We start from the raw sequence: 15,175 nt of genomic DNA on the forward strand, positions 1-15,175 counted from the left end.
CAGCCCGAAGGGACAGGAAACCCCCCCCCCCCCCCCCCCCACACACACACACTCCAAAGAAAGAATTACAGACAAAATTTCATAAGCTCTTCTGTGTTTGTTTTATCTTCTGATATTTTACATGTGGTGTTTCTAGAAATTTCATATTCCATTTCATCATTTGATAGAGGAGAAAACAAAACATAGTAATTGTATGTCTGAGAACAATTCGGTAAATTTTCTCTAAAGTTAATTCTCTTGATGAAAAGAGACATTCTCTTCCAGCTTCCGGAGACGCGTCCCTAGTATTGTTTATAAGACTGATTCATAGTCTCCTTTACTGCTTTAGGTAATTAATATCTCATCCCCAAATACTCCAGGACTACGCCAACTTCAGGGAAGAAAGCAACTAAAGGATCTTGTGAAGAAGGTTTTTGCCTGATGCCTTTCTGTTTCATTGTTCTAGTTTACCTATGGTAATATTTAATACGATATCACCAAGTATTGGATTAAGTCCTTTCAGTATCTTTATTTAGATTCAGGCAGCTCGTGATGAAATGCAGTGGGGTGAGGAAGGACCTCCGCCTTTACTTGTGAAAATTGCTCCAGATTTGTCCAAACAAGATCTTGAAGATATTGCAGCGGTATGGAAGCATTTCTACTCATATGTAAACTAGCTTGAGATTGAGGTGTAATGTGAGTTGCGCGGACTCTTCACTTTCGATGCCGCATCTGTGTCCGATCCTCCAAAATTACACTACTTTTGGAGAATTCAACACACCTTTTGACATTTTTGAAGAGTCCGAGCAACATCGGGTTTAGTAGTTGTTGATTTGTTCTTATGGCTTGTTCTCTTTGTACTATTGTAGGTGGCTCTTGCTCTTCGTGTGGACGGACTGGTACAGTTTGATAGAAAACTTTCGTATTCTGTTTTGCATTTTTTAATAAGTTAAAGTAAGTCCCTTTAGTGTTGGATTTCAAGCAGCACTTTGGTGTTGGGAGATTCATGATGACAATATCTAATTAGTTTTTGACTTATACCTATCCAGAAAGGAAAAGCTATTTGGTTTGTGACATTGAGCTTATATGACCAACAGTTTATTCCATGTTGGGACTTGGGGTTCTGTGGTTCACTGTTTAATATATCCTCAAATAATTATTAAAAGCTGAGCAACTGATCACTTGTACTATAATATTCACATTTATACTTTTATGATCTTGGCTTTTCTATAGATAATGGATCAGGATTTTCATGAAATTGACACCAAGATGTTGCCAATCCCCACCAATGAGAAATAATGATGTATTAGCCACAAAAAAAGAAAGAAACAAAGCTTTGTTATCTAGATATTGTAATTTCCTCCAACAAGTTGCATTTGCCATCATGATTGCTTCAGGCATCGAGCTAAACATTAAGTTAGTGGGAATCAATGTTTTTGTGTGAATCATTTCTTATTAATTTCTTGTGCCATTCTCATTGTTTCAAATGCTAAGTGTCTATCCATGAAGAAATAACTTTTGGTAGGAGCATTCCCTCCCCTCTCATCCCTTACTCCTCAAAAGAAAAGATAGCAGAAATAAAATGCAGAGAGCGCGAATATGGATGGCGTGCTTTATGCTTTCCTTATTTTCATGTTTGACCTCTACATTCCACGAAACATTTCATTTTTTAACATTAAATACCGACATTGTATGCTATGCTTTGCTTGTAGATTATATCAAATACTACAATCCAAAGACCAGATTCAGTAAGTCCAAACCCTGTGGCTCAAGAGACTGGTGGCTTGAGTGGGAAGCCACTCTTTAATATGTCAACAAATATACTGAAGGAGATGTACCTTCTGACTAAGGTATGTGTACTGTCCCATTGTATCAGGAATATGTGCACAGTGCTAGTTATCAAATTGGAGTGGAACAGGTGGATTGGTTCCTTTTGGTCCTCCCTGTGTCTTGTTACTGTATTTAAATTGATCCATGTCAATGTTCTCCTAAAAAAAAGTTTTTCTTCAATTTTCTTTTGTAATTTTCCCTGTTATAGAAATAACACAGATTCCTTTTACTTTAACTACATAAAATTGGTATCTATGGAGTACAACTTCAAGTATTTATTGTTCTATTGAGTATGATATATTGTATTCTTATATTTTTTGTTAACTTTTCCGCTGCTCATGCTTTTGCTGATTGTTTGAGGTGTAAACTATCTGCATATTGCTCTGTTCACTTCTGTCCCTCGCTATATTCGTATCCTCAGCATATGATTGTGACTCACTGTTGCCAAACATTTTCATTTTGTAAGGACAAAAAGAATATCTTCTGTTCTTCTTCATTTGATGAAACAGATAACCTCAATGTGTTTGTTCTAACAGGGAAGGATTCCTTTGATTGGTTGTGGAGGTATTAGCAGGTACTCCACTCCCTCGTCCATGATTATAACAAGTATTACATCTTTCATTAGATATTCTGGTAAATTTTTGAATACTTGAAATATGCATTTCTTGCAGCGGCGAGGATGCTTACAAAAAAATTCGAGCTGGTGCGACTCTTGTTCAGCTTTATACAGCATTTGGATATGGAGGACCTGCACTTATCCCCAATATAAAGGTATTGGTTTGTCATGCTCAATAAGTTCTGAATATCTGTCATATATTCTTTCATTAGAGTTTCTATAAATAATACGAAGTACTGAAGAAATATGGTACAAGCTGACAGCCTGATTCTAACAGATATCCCAACATGCATTTCAAAAGTCCTCTTGCCTCTCATTCATGGGATCGAGGCAGATTTTCAAGTTGGGACTTTTTTTTTTTTTTTTTTGCTTTAAGTTTTTCTTTTAGGTAGTATAGACATAAAAAGTTTATTCATAGAATCATGATTAGCTACAAGGTGTAAAGAAGGAGAGATCCTTTCTATTACTCTTTTGGCTGTGAGGGCCGATGGTGCCAGCAGAAGAAGAGGGATAAGGGAATAGGTATATACCATGTTGATATCATGCACGAGGTAATAGGTATATGTGTGCTCTCCATATATCATGCACGAGGTAATAGGTATATGTGTGCTACTCCATGGAGAACTGAAATATAACCACACGGCTGACTGATAATCCATCTCCTATTTCGTAAGACTAGAATGACATCAAGCATTAGGTAAATCAATCGAAAGTCTGAATTTCCGCTTTGAGGTCCCATTAGCTCAAGAAACTCAAGTTTTAAGTGGTTCCTACCCCCTTCTTTTTAGGTGCTTTTGTGCGTGTGCTGTAGTATCTTTTGCAGACACTCCACCCTGTTACATCGCACGCATAGTGTTGTGTCTTTAACCTGGAAATTGGCATAGAACAATCTCTTTTATCCCTACTAAACTTAAATACTTGATGGATTCACCGGATATGGCTGTAACTTTTGCACAGGATTGTCTTTGATTTTACTTTGTGAAGTTCAGGATTGTTGAGGAAAGTGCACATTCAACTCCAATTTTAATCCTTTTTGAGATACACTGCTGCTATAAATACGAGCCGCTTAATCTTCCACTAACCTAGTTACATTTTTTCCTGCTCTCATCTGCAAACGAAAACATATTCTGCTCTCTTCTTGCGATGATATCACTTTCTTTATTTCTACTCTCACTTGTAGATTAACGAACATTCTGCTCACGTATTGCAACACTGTCTCTTTCTATAGGCTGAACTCGCGCATTGCTTAGAAAAGGATGGTTACAAGTCAGTCCATGAAGCTGTTGGAGCAGACTGCAGATAGTTTTCGCTGTAGTCAACCAGTCATTTGAACTCGAGGGGCTGACAACATTTTTGCCGCAGTCTTAATAAAATGAAAATTTTGGTCCCTTCCCATTTTGCCTCATATAATTTGCATAATTTGTGATGCCTTCCAAAAATTTAGATGTTTTACTTGTGGCAAGTGACTCATTTTTTTTTAATGTAACATAGTAACAAAATTTTGGATCTTTGGTTGATATTTATCTTTGATATGGAGTTGAATCCACAAAATACAAAGTGAACGGTAATGGTGAATTCTTGCTCATAGTTTCTCTTTAAGCTTTCTTTTCTTGAGCCGAGGGTCTATTAGAAACAACTTCCCTACCTCGTGAAGGTAGGGATGATAAAATTTGCGTACATACTAACTACCTTCATCAGTCTGCTGATTTAGGTGGTTCACTCCTTCCAAACTGAGAAATATCAAGCAAACCGTTGGAAAAATTGTTTCAAGTATGGTCATTTTTCGTGTGTATTAATACATGTTGATATTAATTTGGTTAACGGATCATTGTTTGACAATCAGTTATGTATAGTAAAAAATTAAAAATTTGCTCGAACGGATTTAACTTACGTACATTGATAGTGCAGAATTTATCTTCAAATGCAAACACACGATTTGTTACAATATAAAAGAAAATTAGGTTGATTTTTGATTCACATATATCAACTATGGCTAAGGTGCAAGTATTGAGATGGAACAAGAGCGCGAAAAATAGGGATAATGATGTGATTTGCATTGTATCGATTTGACGAATACAACATTCAAATATATTGCTTATATCATTTATAGTCGTTACATAATATCACACATCAACAATTTGAAGGATTAAAGGATACAGAGTAGAGCTATTATAAAATGTAGAGTAAAGGGCAAAATAAGATAATAGATTATGAGTAAAGATAAAATGATCAAACAAAAAAAGGCAACAATGTGATCACACCAAATCAAACATTACATAAAACGAGACTGTTCATCGTTACATTCTAATCGATTTAACAATAAGTAACAATCAAAACAAGCATCATATTTAAACTAACAACATAATACTTGGATTCAAACTGGAATATCAGCTCTCATTCTTAACCAGTTTTGAAAGGATTTGCCATAAAGGGGGAAGCGCTCCCTACCAACACATAATTGTTTATTTAATGGTGGCAAAAGCTAGTACATCTTTATTTTGTTCAAATTCTAACATATGTTTTGCCTCCAAACAAATCCAAGCTTCTATCCCACCATCTATAGAATCCATGAGCAAAATCATATTCTTTGAGTAAAGTTCCATAATACTCATCCATTTTGGCTTCCCCCATCCAAAATTTGCTTCATAAAATGGCACACCACACCAACTAGTAAAATGATACAACTCAATATCACTACTTCTTGATAAAATATCTCCAATCATTTTCCAATTTTCAATTATGGGATCTAAAGCCACATCCCAATTTAAACTCTTTGTGCCATTTTTACTATAAGGAAACTCTAATAAACTTTTTCTAACTATAGTCACTAGATTTGGTAACTCATTAATGTCTCTCTCACTTTTAGTACACAATGAAAAGCCAAGAAAATTTCCTATAGTCCCATTAGGCAAGGGAGGTACAAGTCTTTTCCTAACATTGACTACATGTGACAAGTAAGATGTACTATAACTACTTTTAGATGAGACAGTCACACATTTCCATATCAGAGCTGACACAACTTCAACACGCGTAGGGCTAGGTACATCCTTAGATAAAGCTTTAGTCTTGAGATTCGCGATGCTAGGTCCATCAAACAAGAAGATCTTCGAAACGAGTTGTTGTTCATTAACAACAAGATTAGTAAATGGTGATGGAGGGGGTTTTTGGGTTGGTGGGAAGACTTTGACCCCTGTTTTAAAATCAGGGGTCTGTAATAACTGGGCATCCACTGCTCCTCCTCGAGCAGTAGATGCCCAGTTATTGATGAAAGTGGAAATAGACGTAGCGTCGGATAACTTATGAGAAACCCAACAACCTAGAATCATGCCTCCACATTCAAAGAATGTGACTTGAACAATCAACAAATGAGTTTGCAATAGCGAATCAAGTGTTGGGACAAAGTGTCCACAAGTGTTTGTTTTAATGCCTGAGAGAAGAATGTCTTCTTGAAGGTTGTAGTTATGTGCAAAAGCTTCAATAAATAATACACCAAAATCATCATTATTATGATTATTGCAACTTATTGAAGTGTTGTCATTGATTAATCTACCAGCAAAGGGATAAAAACCAGATAGAATTTTGGATAATGAATTTTTTAGTTGTTGGGATTTTGTTGATATGTTGGTTGATTCTTGATCATCATGTGGATAGTATAGAAAAATTGGATAGTGAGGAAGGGGGGAAAGTTGATCTAGAGCTGAAAAATTGAAGGATTCAATATGACTAACTTTAGGTTTTATCAAATTTTGTGATATTATCTCTACTTTTTTCTCCATGGCTAGAGAGATGAGATCTATTTGTCTAAAAAGTTGGCAATGCTTTATATAAAACAACAAGAAGAAGCTCTGTGTAATAGTGGAGCCTGTGAAGGGTAGGATGTATGCAGACTTACTGGTATATTTTGGATCTCAGCTCAAAGGAAGTAATCAAAGTAGGCAAGGGCGGATCTAGGAGTGGCTGAGGGGAAACCCTCGCCAAAAGATTACACTGTATATTTAAGATTTTTTATTTTTAGTATCTCCTAAATACAAGAGTACAGATTGGCCCAATGATTTAAGGGTTAAAAGGAACTGCATTTTTATTATTCGAACTCTCTTAATGAAAATCTTGACTTCACAGGATTAAAATGGAGATAATAACGGAATAGAAAAACTTGAATGTGTAGTTGAGGTAGAGTTTTTGACTTATACACCAACAATGTGAAAAAAGATTATACACTAGTAGATCACCTAAAAGATATACGTACTATATAGTTAGGTCACTCTGTGTATAAAGTGAGACTTGTAATTTTTAAAGAGAAGACAGATTTAAGTTACCTGCTACTGCAGAAAAACGTGACATGATAATATAAAAAAATTTAAATGCTAGGTTTATTATTACTTCACGATAAAATGTCACTGTGGGTAATTCTTTTTTAATAGCATTGATAATGGTAACCTAAAGTAAAATGATGTAATTCGTTATAATAGGTTAAAACTACACTTGCGATGAAAGAATTTATTATATTATCCGTTAGTTTATATAATTTAAAATTATATAATTTAATCGTAGATGGCTATAATTTCTAAATCGACAAAAGTAGGTGAAACAACATGTTAATAAAAAACTTGCTAAAGTTCTAATAGAAGCTGTGATGCCAGCATTTTTAAAATAATGTATTTTTGTTTCTACCTAGACATACAATATCTCTTTTTTTATATACGGAGAAATAACGATTTTCGATGAATATTTATCATTTGAATAAAAGAAAGATTCTCGACTCAAATAAAGCAATTCAAAACATGTTTGAAAAGGAAATACAACGAAAAAATCATGTTAAAAATAATAGAGAAGGGAACAATAACAGTACCAAATAATATAATAACAAAGCAAAGGATACAATACTCGACTATAAAAAGCTAGACAATTAGGCAATATTCAAATACCTAAAAGGGCTAGCTATACCAAAGTCATATGTTGGAGTTGAGTCGGATAACTTCTCATTTGTTATGGCTCAGTCCTTTTATGGCGAATATTGGTGCACAAACCTCAAGACCCAAGTAGGCTTACAAATCAGATCATGATATGATCAAGTGCTTTTTGGATCGTCTTAGACTTTCTAATTGATATTTATCTCCCAAATGATCTCTGGATTGATCAGAAGATCCTTTCAGTTGGCTAGAATCTCCATTTAAAAAAGAATAACCTACTTTCTCTTTTACCGCCTGCTTGGATTGACTTAAAAGTTGATCAAACATACTTTTAAGTCATTTTAGCTTCTAGGAATGTATGACAAAGTTAAAAATAACTTAAAGTAAGTTTAGATCAACTATTTAAAAAAAGGAAAAAAAAGTAAGACTCTCCCTTCTTTTTATTTTTTTGCTTAAAAGCTATTTTATTTTTTTTAGCCAATCCAAACAGGCTCTTGGTATGTTTCGGAAAGAATGACCCATTTCCTTTATTGACAACATTTTAGTTTCACCTTTCCATGTGACATGTAAGGTCACAAGATTAAAGGGCATTTGATATAACTTTAATATTCAACCACAAAATAGAAAAGTTTTCTATATTTTATATAACTTCATATCGAGTCAAACTAGGTCAATTCTTTTTAAAACGAAAAGAATATAATTATAACTTAAATCATATAGCTAATTACATCTAAATAGCTTTATAAAGGTTATACTTAAGTACAAGCTAGTTTGGATTGACTTGTTTTAAGTGCTTTTAAGCCAAAATAACTTATAAGCAGTTTTAAAATGTTTGGGTAAAATTAAAAAGTACTTATAAGCACTTATTTTAAAGCCAAAATAACAAAAATAAGCCATAAGTTAGAAATCCTAACTTATGGCTTATAAGTCATAAGCCAAACGCCAATCCAAACAGGCCCTAACACTGATGATGATGAATCAAACCACCTCTATTAATTCTCTAGCTTTCTTATGTTTAATCAACATTAATTTTGGTTTTGGGTTTAGCTTACCTAAACATTGGATAATAGAAATGTGGCTAGTCTTTTTTCATGCTAAACCAAATAATTCATTCAGATTTAAGAGAGGATAAACAAGTGCACAGCTTCATTAAAAAATAAATAAAAAAGATCTTATGTTTGCTCAAAGAAGAGAGTTAACTAAGCTAACAGCTAATGATAATCTCAATGTTGACATCAAACACATTGCCTGAGAGGGGAGGGTTTCCTGTCAAACAGTAAGTGAACCAAATGAATGTTGGATCATCTTTCTTCCTCAATTACAAAATATAGATCAATACATAAGACACATCTGTCAAAATTGTCACCATTATCGAACAGCTCAGGGCTCCGGGATATCAAAAGCAGCACAGTTTGATAAACGAATTTATAAATACTTCATGGAACCAACGCGACAAAGGACTCCCAGGAAGAAAAGTGCATGGTAGATGATGCTCTGGCAAAACATAAATTAGAGGAGTGTTTATTCCAGGTAAAAAGGGAGGAAAAAGCGAGAAGGGAGCGTAAAAAAATACTGAATCATGAAACCTGACTATAGGAAACTCTGCATGTCAAGCTCCAGAAAGGAGCAGACATCTGGAATGTCATACTCCTTGAGGACCTGAAACCAAAAGGCAAAACATATAACTCCAGGATCGGAGCAAATTTGCAGTTGCAAACAGCACTAAGGTTCTGCTTTTCAGGTTATCACGGGTGGCCTCAAACGCGAGTTAATTAACAGTAGAAAGTTAAACTGTCTAAAGAGGAAACTATTAGGTGAATTCAGGCTGTTATGGCATGCTAATAATTTTTCTTTTGGAAATTGGTGTCAGCTGTACCCTCCAAAGACAAATATTTGAGGTGGTCACTGTAATGATCTGTAATACCTATGCAAGGGTACATTTTAATCCTGCATCCAAATGAAAATATGCAGATACAAATTGCCCCCAACAAGATGGATAAAAGATTTATATAGAACTTGACCAAACTCAAGACGCTTTAAAAAAGAAAATGGAAGTAATTAGAATATGTTCCTAATTAATTGACAAGTTGTGTAGACAATATCAATGAATAATAAGTGAATACCTTAGGGTGCACAATGCCGAATGTTCCAATTCGCTTTCCTCCGTAAATAACGTTAGCTTGTCTTCCCTGAAGAAATGCAGGCTCCTATGACACATTAAGACAGAAATAAGCACACAGAGCAATACTCATAATGAAATGAAATCAAGCAAATTGGCAAAATGCAAACAATTACCTCTGATTTTTCTATGTAGTAGCCTGTACTGTTTCCAGGTGATACAAAATTAGTACCAGTTGCTTCCATGATTTTGTCAACTAGACCATGTATTAGCTGGAAAAAATGTGAAGAGTCAAACATTTGAGTGCCTAGAAGCTAGTGCACAACCTATAGAACTATTATAATTATACGTATGAGTCTGATAACAGAATGAAGTAATCAAATCATTGCTTGGAAGTCAGAAGATTCATATTAAAGGAATGAAGTTCAACTCCAGATATTCTTATAGTAGAACTTCACTATAAGAAAAATAGCAGTATATATTTTATTCAAGAACCTTCTTAAGTTTGGTCCTTGTTCACCAGAGGTGCATAGTAGTTGTCGATGCAGAAGCTCAGAGTTTGCAGAAATCATCACAGCACAACTGATGTTGAAGCAGGATAAGAAATCATTCTGCCACCTAAGCCAATGATGGACTTCTCCAGAACTCTCTCTGTGCATACAAAGAGTTCTTGCTAAAGGAGAGCAGTACTTGCAACCTATTCTAAGTTCTAATAGCACAAGACTTGAGGTGGGAGTCAACTGCTTTAGTCATTTTGAAGGCTAGGTGTATTGCATATTTGTTTAGTTGGTCCAAGTTGTATCCAGCTGTAAATGCAGAACAACTTCAGGATTTTATTAACTCACTAGTTCTGGCTAAGATAGTTTGTTTAGTTAGCCAGAGAATTATTGTAAGCTCAAATGCCATATCTTGTAATTCTTGCATCTTCTTGATGTTGTTACTAATACCACTTAATATATCAAAAAAAATAATAGCACAAGACTTGAGGTGGGAGTCAACTGCTTTAGTCATTTTGAAGGCTAGGTGTATTGCATATTTGTTTAGTTGGTCCAAGTTGTATCCAGCTGTAAATGCAGAACAACTTCAGGATTTTATTAACTCACTAGTTCTGGCTAAGATAGTTTGTTTAGTTAGCCAGAGAATTATTGTAAGCTCAAATGCCATATCTTGTAATTCTTGCATCTTCTTGATGTTGTTACTAATACCACTTAATATATCAAAAAAAAATAATAGCACAAGACTTGAGAACAAAATGCTTGAATCGATTATTATATTGAATTTGGTAAATAAGTGTTTTAACAATCATTTGTACAAGTGGAGAACTCAACTAAAAATTGTCACTAAAATTTGAAAGGACATGGAGGGAGGAAAAAAGAATCCTGTTAAAGAGAGGTCAAGCTATTTAAGGCAGATCATAAAGGGAAGTAGGGAAATCTTATTGCAACAGAGGGCACAACAGGAAATGGGTCACTCTGAGAGGAAGACCAAAAGGGATATGCAGGGACTGGATGGCAGAGGTCACTTCATAATTAGGTCCAGCTCTCATATGAAATGACTTTCATGATCGAGGCAATAGACTATTTTCATATACCCAACAGCCTTTCCATTTTAAACTTTCACCTGCAATCAACTCTCCCTGAAGAAAAAAGTAGAGACCTAGAACAGAGCTTCCTTTACAAGTAAATATCTGTCCAAATTACAATACATATTCCAACTGGAACTTGTAATGTGCAGCTGATGCTACAGAGAGTGTCCATATGTATTTCAAATAGTTCACATCCAAGGAGATTTCAGTGTAGAACTACTAAACTACCACTGCACGAGCTACAAACGTGGTAAATATGTACCTCAAATCCTGAGTTTGCTCCACAATACAGAGCAGCAAGGTGGCGACGGTTTACTGCACCAACATCATTTGTGTCATCTAAGAGGACTATATCACCAACTTCAAAAATCTGCAAACCAAAAATGGAATTAAGACATAAAATTTAACATGCAGAAGTCACTCACAAAAGGATTGGCAAAAGAAATTAAAATTCAAGGCAGTAACTACACCAAAACAGTAGCAATGATAGAGATATGCATATGATGGTAACAAGATGATCACACAGCTTAATACTTGGAGATAGCAAAGTAGTACTCCCTCTGTCCCTAATTACTTGTCCACTTTTCCTTTTATAGTTGTCCCTAATTACTTGTCCATTTTGACAAATCAAGAAAGGACAAAAAAATTTTACCTATTATACCCTCAATTAAATGACTAATTACTTTGAAAAATGCAGAACTTTTCATCCACTTCATAATTAATAGGGATAAAATGGTAAACTCACTATGTCATTAATTGATTTCTTAATAGGTGTGTCAATTCAAAAGTGGACAAGTAATTAGGGACAGAGGGAGTACTAACTAACAAATGTCACTTATAATTAAGCAGAAACTCCCTTCACTGGTTGTTAAACATACATCTGTGGAAAGATACCATTAAGGCTAGATATGGAATGGAGACAAGATGGATCAGCAACATAGCAACACAACCATATGGCACCGGAGTGTGGAGGACAATCAGGAATCTATGGCCAAAACTTATAAACAAGTGCACAATTAAGATAGGAGATGGTGGAAAAACTCTATTTTGGGAGGAAGTTTGGGCGGGACAGGCTTCATTTAAAGCTAGTTTCCTTGACCTATTCAGCTTGAGTTTACAGAAAGTGGCCACTGTCAAAGAAATGAGAGATGCTCAAGGTTGGAATTTAAAGTTCAGAAGACCTTTAAATGATTGGGAGGTGAATAGAATGGTTGAATTACTAAATATCCTGGAACGATACAAGGAACTCAGTAACAGTGAAGACAAACTGTTATGGGCTCCAGATACACAGGGGAGATTCTCAGTTGGAACAGCTTACAGAAACTCACAGAGGACACACACTCAATCAAGCTACTGGCCATGGAAAATGATCTGGAAAGTTAAGGTGCCCTTCAAGGTGGCCTGTTTTACTTGGCTCTTAGCAAAAACAGGTTGTTCTCACGCAGGATAACCGTATGAAGAAGGGCCTTGATTTGTGCTCCAGATGTTTTTTTTGTGAATGTGAGACAGAGACAATAAATCATCTCTTTTTACACTGTAAGGAGACAGTGAAACTTTGGCAAATTTTCATCAATAAAAGGGGCATCAGTTGGTCTATGCCAGGAAACATAAAGGAAGCTTTGGCATGCTGGAATCGGGATGGAAATCAGTCGGGGCACAGGGAGAGATGGAAGATTGTCCAGCCTGCATTTGGTGGACTATTTGGCTGGAAAGGAATCAAAGATGTTTTGAGAACAAGAGCTGCTCTATGGAGAAGATGAAGCTGAAATGTTTAGCTCTTTTCTATTTTTGGTGTAAACATGAATATCCTCATGAAGATGAGGATATCCCTAGTATGTTAGAGTCCTTAAGGATTTCATAGGAAAACAACATCACTTTTGTATTTCTGATTGTAAGTATTACTGGAATACGTCCCGAGTATTCCTGTGTTTATAATACAAGTTACCTTTTCAAAAAAAAAACATACATCTCCCACATAATTAAGCTTATTCTAGCCTATTTCCCTCCGAAAAAATTTAAATAGCTCACAAGGTCAGCCAGAAAATATAGTCTATTAGACGACTTGGTGAGAAATGCTATTTACTTACAACTGTCACTAATTGCAATCTTGAGCTTACTTCACACGTTGAAGCAATAAAGTCAGTGGTAAAGTAAATGGCAGGTGAAACCATGCAGAAGTTAGTTGTCCTCATTTACCTTTATAGGCTTTGGATGGTCCTTATTATGCCCCACAGTTCTCAATAGTCCAGGCATGAGAGAAGGCCGAACAACCTGTAAAGTAAGCTGTTTCAATTACCAGCATTTGATACATAACAAGAACAAATATGCAAATAGAAGAAAGCTGCAACAATATAATTTAAAGAGGTTTGGAGTTTGCATTTAATTAAATCAAAATCAAGGACAACAGAACGGTTACACAAAGCAGTATCTCTTTTTAAGTAGGTAATCAAAAAAATTACTAGACTGGACAAAGGGGTCACAACAAAAAGGACTTTATCATCATCTACCATCTAAAAAAGTGCCGCACCCGTGTTGACACGACGTGGGTGTCGGTGTGGGTGTGGGTGTGGGTGTGGGATCCGTGTCCAATTTAGTCAACCGATTTTGGATACTTTGACCAAAATCGATGGGGAAAGTCTGGACAATTTTAATAATTATTGTAATCAATACAAAAGCTAAGGTGAAATTGAAGGAAATGGAATACCTTTTATATAGAAATTTCTATGTCACTCCTTTTCCTTTGATCTCCTTCCAGGATTCTCCTCAAGTTCTCCACATAATATCTCATAATTTAGGTTTTATAGCTATATTTTTAGATATTCTAATTATTTTTAGGCAAATCCCCGCACCTGTATCCATACATGGATCCATATCACCGGATCTTAAAACTTAGATCATGAAGGACCCGACCTTTAGATCCGCACCCGAGTCTGAGCAACTTAGTCTACCATAACTACCTCTGCGGAGTACTTTCTCCATTTTCTAGGGAAGAGACGTGTTGTTCGCTTGATTGCCTAGGTTTAGCTGGTTACTGGTAATTGTCCAAGTGTGCTTGTTTTTGCCTTTTTGTGTGTTATTGCTTTGATATCTGGCATCATTTGCATAAGCAAAGTCAATTCTTTTGAAACAAAACCTCATAATGTGTGATGTGCACACGGCCTTTAGTTGAGCCACCCTTATCTTAGGAGGGGAAGCCATCAGACCATCGAGTGGGCAGAAAGCAAAGCAGCCGCTATCAACCATTTGCCCCAAAAAATGGCTTCTCTAGTACACTCCAGATTGGGTCAACCTCAAGAACATTCTTATTTGCATTATATTGTTAAAGCCTAACAGGTCCAGTACCAAGTACCAAATTACTTTGTGTTTTAATCAGCCTTCTATTTATCTCGTTGCATATGCACCAGATTTTAAATTAAATGTCATCTTTTAAATCAAGAACAATATTCAAAGTGAAATGCTAAATTTTCTTCGTCCTAATTAACGATCTAAACAATGCAATAATGGATTTCTGGCAGGGGGACCATAGAGTCGATTGACAACTTATTTTTTGGGGAACAGAGCAGAGTCACCTCAAATTCAGACGTACGAGAATCAGCAATGGTCACAGCAGAGTTATCCTCTTCACGGTTCAACATGGAGAAAATTTCTTTCTTGGAACACAAGATCCATGTTAACACCTCAGTATAACCAGTCATTGCAATCTAAATCGGAAAAAACATTAAGTTAGATGGGAAGCATAAGTATCAAAAATAATTTGAGAATCAAGAATGCAATCAAGTATACACACATAGGAGTCAGGACAACTTCATTAGGAAGAAAATCACAAGTTAGTTCTTTTTCGAAAAATTCTTTGACTACCACCGAATACTTCAGTACCTAAGCTGCAGTTGAAAAACTGAATTTCATATAGTCCAATAAGACAACACCAATAGGCATCAATTATCTACCTCATCATTCTATGAAGAAATCTTAATAAAAGGACTTCAATATTGAAGTCCAAAATTCAAAAAGAATAGGCAAAGAAGGGAAGTACCTGATCAAAAAAAAAAATGAAGAAGGGATGTCTAGCACGGGAAGGGGTAATAATTCAACTAGAAAAAAAAAACTTGGAACTAAAATTGACATATTGAAACTCC

The 15,175-nt window shown here is 35.4% G+C and overlaps 3 protein-coding genes across 3 annotated transcripts in view; 1 reads left to right on the forward strand and 2 right to left on the reverse strand.

Moving 5' to 3' along the window:
• Positions 1-4,000, forward strand: part of LOC102578881 (dihydroorotate dehydrogenase (quinone), mitochondrial) — a 9,361-nt gene extending 5,361 nt beyond the window's left edge. Inside the window, exons 5-11 of the mRNA XM_006348491.2 lie at positions 329-409; positions 516-623; positions 849-878; positions 1,692-1,829; positions 2,346-2,383; positions 2,481-2,580; positions 3,654-4,000. Coding sequence (XP_006348553.1) covers positions 329-409; positions 516-623; positions 849-878; positions 1,692-1,829; positions 2,346-2,383; positions 2,481-2,580; positions 3,654-3,728 — 570 coding nt within the window. The 3' untranslated portion in view covers positions 3,729-4,000. The remainder of the gene's footprint in view (positions 1-328; positions 410-515; positions 624-848; positions 879-1,691; positions 1,830-2,345; positions 2,384-2,480; positions 2,581-3,653) is intronic.
• A 667-nt stretch (positions 4,001-4,667) lies between these two features.
• On the reverse strand, positions 4,668-6,227 carry LOC102589019 (vinorine synthase-like). The gene has a single exon (XM_006348521.2). It carries the CDS (start codon positions 6,199-6,201, stop codon positions 4,888-4,890), a length of 1,314 nt encoding a protein of 437 aa, XP_006348583.1. The 5' UTR covers positions 6,202-6,227; the 3' UTR covers positions 4,668-4,887.
• Positions 6,228-8,452: 2,225 nt separating this feature from the next.
• The window catches only part of LOC102579212 (phenylalanine--tRNA ligase beta subunit, cytoplasmic), a 17,531-nt gene continuing 10,808 nt past the window's right edge, over positions 8,453-15,175 (reverse strand). Inside the window, exons 14-20 of the mRNA XM_006348492.1 lie at positions 14,609-14,740; positions 13,236-13,310; positions 11,302-11,409; positions 9,631-9,726; positions 9,459-9,542; positions 8,922-8,994; positions 8,453-8,829 (exon numbers count right to left, since the gene is read on the reverse strand). Of these exons, the coding sequence (XP_006348554.1) occupies positions 8,926-8,994; positions 9,459-9,542; positions 9,631-9,726; positions 11,302-11,409; positions 13,236-13,310; positions 14,609-14,740 (564 nt within the window). The 3' untranslated portion in view covers positions 8,453-8,829; positions 8,922-8,925. The remainder of the gene's footprint in view (positions 8,830-8,921; positions 8,995-9,458; positions 9,543-9,630; positions 9,727-11,301; positions 11,410-13,235; positions 13,311-14,608; positions 14,741-15,175) is intronic.

The sequence above is a fragment of the Solanum tuberosum genome, unplaced genomic scaffold (assembly GCF_000226075.1).
Source record: "Solanum tuberosum cultivar DM 1-3 516 R44 unplaced genomic scaffold, SolTub_3.0 scf00098, whole genome shotgun sequence".
NCBI classification, from domain to species: domain Eukaryota; kingdom Viridiplantae; phylum Streptophyta; class Magnoliopsida; order Solanales; family Solanaceae; genus Solanum; species Solanum tuberosum.